General features: G+C 42.6%; 1 protein-coding gene across 1 annotated transcript; it reads left to right on the forward strand.

Moving 5' to 3' along the window:
- The first annotated feature begins 338 nt into the window (after positions 1 to 338).
- Positions 339 to 1,925, forward strand: LOC113920720 (interferon-induced protein with tetratricopeptide repeats 5-like). Its single transcript, XM_035724320.1, is given in 1 exon segment — positions 339 to 1,925. A coding segment is annotated over 1 exon segment (1,482 nt). The 3' UTR covers positions 1,821 to 1,925.
- Positions 1,926 to 6,087: the final 4,162 nt, after the last annotated feature.

Below are 6,087 nucleotides of genomic sequence, written 5' to 3' on the forward strand. Positions count from 1 at the left end.
TTGATAACACAGAAGTGGAATTTTGATGTTTGTTATTGACTGTTTACAGATCTATGATACTCAATTTTCAAGGCTAGTAAACAAAACATTTAAATTTCTCTCTGTAAAAATAAGTGGTACTTGGCACAGTTAGTGACTGCCAAAAGGAAATCAATACCCAGCCATCTTTGTGGAACTGGTTTTGCAATAAATAATGAGAATTTAATGAAATATTTCTAGGATATAGCTGTACACAGAGGAAACTAATATAAAGTTATAGGGGCCTAGTGCTTCAACTGGAAATTCCAACAGAAGATCAATTTGGTTGCTAAGCAGAGAACAATGTTTAAGGTTTAAAAATGGACTTATTTCTTCAAAAATATAAAAAGGATTTTATCTTTGACAGTGAAATTCCTAAGGACCCCTTGAAGGCCATTCTGTTGGAGTTAGAATGTCACTTTACATGGAATTTACTTAAGGAAGACATTCTGTTTGATGTGGAAGATACAATTGGGCAGCAGCTTGAATCTGTCACCACAGAATCCAGACTTACTCTTTATAACCTATTGGCCTATGTGAAACATCTAAAAGGCCAAAATGAAGATGCCCTAGAATGCTTGGAACAAGCAGAACACATAATCCAGCAAGAGCACTCAGACAAAGAAGTGCGACATCTGGTCACTTGGGGAAACTATGCCTGGGTGTATTATCACATGGACCAGCTTAAGGAAGCTCAGAAGCATTTAGACAAGATAGGGACCACCTGTAAGAAACTGTCCAGTCCTTCTGACTACAGGTCGGACAGGCCTGAGATTGACTGTGAGAAAGGGTGGGCACTCTTGAAATTTGGAGGAAAGTATTACCACAGGGCAAAAGTGGCTTTTGAGAAGGCTCTGGAAGTGGAACCTGACAATCCAGAATTTAACATCGGTTATGCCATCACAGTGTACCGGCTGGACGATACTGACAGACACGGGTGTATAAAGAGCTTTTCTCTGGGCCCGCTGAGGAAGGCTGTCTCCCTGAACCCAGGTAACACCTACATTAAGGTTTTACTGGCACTGAAGCTTCAAGATGTACAAGCAGAAGATGAAGGGGAAAGGTATATTGAAGAAATCCTGGACCAAATATCCTCCCAACCTCATGTCCTTCGTTATGCAGCCAAATTCTACAGGAGAAAAAATTCCTGGGACAAAGCTCTTGAAGTTTTGAAAAAGGCCTTGAAGGTGACACCAATGTCTTCGTTCCTGCATCACCAGATGGGACTTTGCTATCGGGCGCAAATGATCGACATCAAGGAGGCCACAGGCAACAGACCTACAGGGGAGGATAAACTGAGGATGGACAGGCTTATTACAATGGCTATCTTTCATTTCAAAGTAGCTGTGCAATGAGACTTCAAGTTCCCCTTTGTCTACACAGCCCTGGCGAGCATGTATGTCGAGGCAGGCCAGTGTAATAAAGCTGAAGAAGTTTTCCAGAAAGTGCTTCATCTGGAGAACATAACTGATGATCACAAACATCAGATCCACTACTACTACGGCCGCTTTCAGGAATTTCACTGTAAGTCAGAAAGTACTGCCATCCACCATTATTTAGAGGCCTTAAAGATCAGTGACCAATCATCCCTCCGTCCCAAACTGACAAGTGTTCTGAAGAAACTGGCTCTGAAGAGACTTGGTCATGATGCTTCAGATGTGCAGTTATGTGCCCTGGGGCTTGTTTACAAGCTGGAGGGAGAAGAGAGGCAAGCTGCTCAGTACTATGAGCGGGCCCAGAGGATAGATCCAGAAAATGCAGAGCCCCTTGCCGCTCTCTGTGAGCTTCGACTTTCTATTTAAATATATACTCTAGGAAATTGCTTTTAAGCTTTTCTTACCATTTTGGGCTCATATATTTTTATTGTTTTAATCCATTTTTTTTCAAGATTTTATTTATTTATTTGACAGAGAGATACAGCGAGAGAGGGAACACAAGCAGGGCGAGTGGGAGAGGGAGAAGCAGGCTTCCCGCAGAGCAGGGAGCCCGACGTGGGGCTCGATCCCAGGACCCTGGGATCATGACCTGAGCCGAAGGCAGACGCTCAACCAACTGAGCCACCCACGTGCCCCCTATTGTAAATTATAGAACCAATTTTTATTGAATGTTTACTGTATACCAGGCATCATGCTAAATGTGACGAATCTTTTGGCTTTTTTTTTTTAATTAAAATAGTGTATCCATTTGAAAACAAAAACATTCCAGATGCACCTTTCAAAAATGGTATGGCCATTATGACTATATCCCCCTTATCTCTGCTATTTATAATTTTCTGATTAGGGGCACTTGGGTGGTTCATTCAGTTAAGTGTTTTGACTCTTGATGCTTGTCCCTCTCCCTCCGCCCCTCCCCCCTTCCTCACTTTCTCTCAAATAAATAAAATCTTTAAATAATAATAACTTTCTGATTAAATTTTGTCATATTTCCCATATTGCTCACTTATGCAGGAAGCATAATCCTGCATAAGCCTTTGACCCCTAGGTCAAGAACGCTCTTTCAGGAGTGCAAAATTATATTAGTTAAGCTCTTAATTATGCAGCTTGCAAAAGATGGATCCTATCCAGTTCTGACTCTGATGAGGATATTTAATCATTAGCCTAACAGTCACTTAAAGAATCCTTTTTGTTGAAAGAAAAAGTTCATAATAGTAAAAAGTCTGCCATCTATGATGACTTCAATAAAAGGAGAAAAAAACTAAAATAGGGGGGAAAGGATTTCTTTAAATATAGAACTTTAGGGACCCATGAGAAATCAGAAGTGTTATCTCCCCAAAATGTTCACTGCATAACTAGAAACAGTTGTGAGAAAAAAATGAACAATGGAAAATCGTTAGTCTCAAGTTTCTCTGGTCTTTTAACTAGAAGAATAAACCTAACCTAAATTTAATTAATTTTATTCCAACTAAAACTGCAGAGTTTTGGGGTTTAAATTATTGAGACAGAAAGCAGATTGAGAAATTGGGAAAAATGATTTAAAAAAATGGGTAAAATAGATGTCCCCATTCTACATCCATAGATTACCAAGGTTTCAGTGATTTGGTTTTGAGTCTGGACTGGGTGGTTCTTGTACCTCCAATTTCTGGCCTTTCGTTAACTCCTTTAGTATTCCAAACTTACTTCTGGATAGCTTTTTCTTTTACCTGAAGGTTTCAGATTTACATGTTTTCCTGTAGATCTTTCAGGAATACTTAAGCCCTGCTTTTGGCTTGGATATCCACCTTGAAGGGTCTATTGCTTAAGGACTCTTATCCCTGGGGGGCTTTTTAAGTTGAGATGCTGATGAAAGTGGCTTCTTTAAAGTTGTTTCTCTGATTATCATCTACAGTTATATTTACCACCACAGTATTAGTGGAAAAGTGTGCCTTGTGGTTTGATTCTCTGCACTGCCACTGCCTAAAGACTACTATGGATGTTTACTTTTTACTTATTGTTACTATTTTTATTTTAAATTTCTGTTCTGATTTTATTACAAAAGTGATGAATTCTCATTGTAAAATTTTAAACAGACAGAAGCATATGAATTTAAAAGTAAGGCACTCCTCACCCTAACCCAACTCCATACCCCCGTGGTAACTCGTGAACAATAGGTATCCTTCCAGATGTGTTTTCTATGCATATTCAAACGTACATCCATACTGCAATGTATTTCATGAATTAAAATTTTTTAAAAGTTTGATTTACTTAAGTCTCTGCTGTTTTTATTTTACTAACTTCATTTGTTTATTCAAGAAGGAAGAACAGGGAAGGGAATGATCAAGTATTTCAGAAATTCAGGATGAAGTCCTATCCTGTCAGAAGAAGCATTTTTTTTTTAGAAGAAGTATTTATCACATTTTGCAGCACATACTTTATTTTGCAGCAAGTCACTGGGAATAATGTTGGAATTAAGGTTATGTTCCCAAGTATGGACTCCATACACAATAAGATACAATTATGATATCAAAACAATAATACAGCTAAAAGCCTCTAAAATTAAATATTAGACTTTAAAGTCTATTAAATGACTTTAAAATTCACTAGATATTAAAACATTGAAAAAATTGATTCACATGGGGGCGCCTGGGTGGCTCAGTTGTTAAGCGTCTGCCTTCGGCTCAGGTCATGATCCCAGGGTCCTGGGATGGAGCCCCGCATCGGGCTCCCTGCTCCGCAGGAGGCCTGCCTCTCCCTCTCCCACTCTCCTTGCCTGTATTCCCTTTCTTGCTGTGTCTCTCTCTGTCAAATAAATAAAATCTTAAAAAAAAAAAAAGAATTGGTTCACATGATTTTGGAAGCCAAGGATCATAATCGTGGCCTGCTGTCCACAAGCTACAGACCCAGGAGAGAGCCAACAGTGTAATTCTAGTCAGAGTCCAGAGGCCCGAGAACCGGAGGGATAATGCCGTAGGGCTCCCGTCCAAGTCTGAAGGCCTGAGAACCAGGAATGCCGACGGTATAAGCTCCAGTCTAAGGAGAGGAGAAGACCAATGTCCAGCTCACACAGCCAGACAGACGGAATTCACACTTCCTCTGCCTTTGGGTTCTACTCAGATCCTCAGCAGACGCGGTGAGGCCCATCCACACGGGGGAGGGCAGTCTGCTCTCACTCAGTCCACTGAGTCAGCTGCTAATCTCTCCTGGGGACACCGTCACACCCCCTCCCCCCACCCAGAACTAATGTTTAACAGACATCGGGGATCCCACAGCCTGGCAAGCTGACACACAAAATCAACCTGTAACTGCATCCCAGGTGCAATGTCTAGCAGGCGTGCCATCACAGTGACCATGATCTTCTCCACAGTGAGGCCAACAAGGATTCTCTGGAGAAAATCCTTCCACAGCTGAAATGCCATTTCACGTGGAACTTAAGAAAGACAGCATCTCAGGTGATCTAGAAGATACAGCATGTCACCAGATTGAATTCTTAAACAGAGTCCAAAGCTACAACGTACAATTTCTTGGCCTACATAAAACACCTGAATGGCCACAGCGAGGCGGCGCTGGAGCGCCTGCGCCAGGCGGAGGGGCTGATCCAGCGGGAGCACTCGGATCAAGCAGAAACCCGAAGTCTGGTCACCTGGGGTAACTACGCCTGGGTCTACTATCACCTGGGCAGACACGCAGATGCTCGGATGTGCGCTGACAAGATGAGATGAGTTGGGAGACATTCTCACATCACTACAGTACTGAGTGGCCACTGGTTTCTTCAGTGACCAGAGCTGCCTGGGTCCTCAGCAGGGCAGGTCCCTGGGAACTGGGATCACTACCGCCATCTGCTGACACTGTAGCTCCTGCTCCTCCTTGTTTTAGCCATCTGTACATGTCTTAGCTTTGCCGGTCTCTGGGTGCAGCAAAACCAAAGGAGGTCCGTTGCATGCTGCCCTGAAAGGCTCAGAAAGCTGGGTGCTCACTGGGCTCTTCCTTTCCCAGGGAGAACCCTTTCTGGCTGGGAGTTCCCTGTGGGCACTGAGCAGCGCCAGCCAGGGCAGGTGGAATCAGGGGACAAAACGAAGCTCTTTTCCTCTCTTTGAAAAGTTATTCTCAGGGTTTTTATTTTTTATTTTTTTCCATTGTTGCTGAATTTTGGTAAGCGGACACCTGAGCTTTGCCGGAGCTGGTTTTATTCATGAATAAGGTGTGTAACTGTGGATCTCAACTGGGGGCGGCGGGATCCCCTACTTCACCATCTTGGTGACATCACTCTCCAACAGAGTTTTGTGTTTCATTTTCAAATAACTCCTAATCAACGACAAAACTGTCTGATTCACACCTACTGATTGATAAATGAACTTACGTATTTTATTTTTTTAATCTTACAACAACCCCATAAAGTAGTTACTGCTGTCATTCACTTTTTAGCGGGGGAGAAACTGAGTATTTCGATGGTTAAGTCACCTGTGTAGACTCACAAATGTGTTGAGTGGTAGAGTCTGGACGTGTAAGCAGACCAGGCTGACTGCAAAGTCCAGGCTCCTTGACGGTGTCTCACTACAGACTACCAAGACCCCACAGCCCCAGCTCCTATGGGACAGCCTTTAACAACTGTCCTCAGTCACAGTCGCGGGCCTCACTCCTTGGCCTATGCAGCTGA

This window comes from Zalophus californianus, chromosome 15, assembly GCF_009762305.2.
Source record: "Zalophus californianus isolate mZalCal1 chromosome 15, mZalCal1.pri.v2, whole genome shotgun sequence".
Taxonomy (NCBI): Eukaryota; Metazoa; Chordata; class Mammalia; order Carnivora; family Otariidae; genus Zalophus; species Zalophus californianus.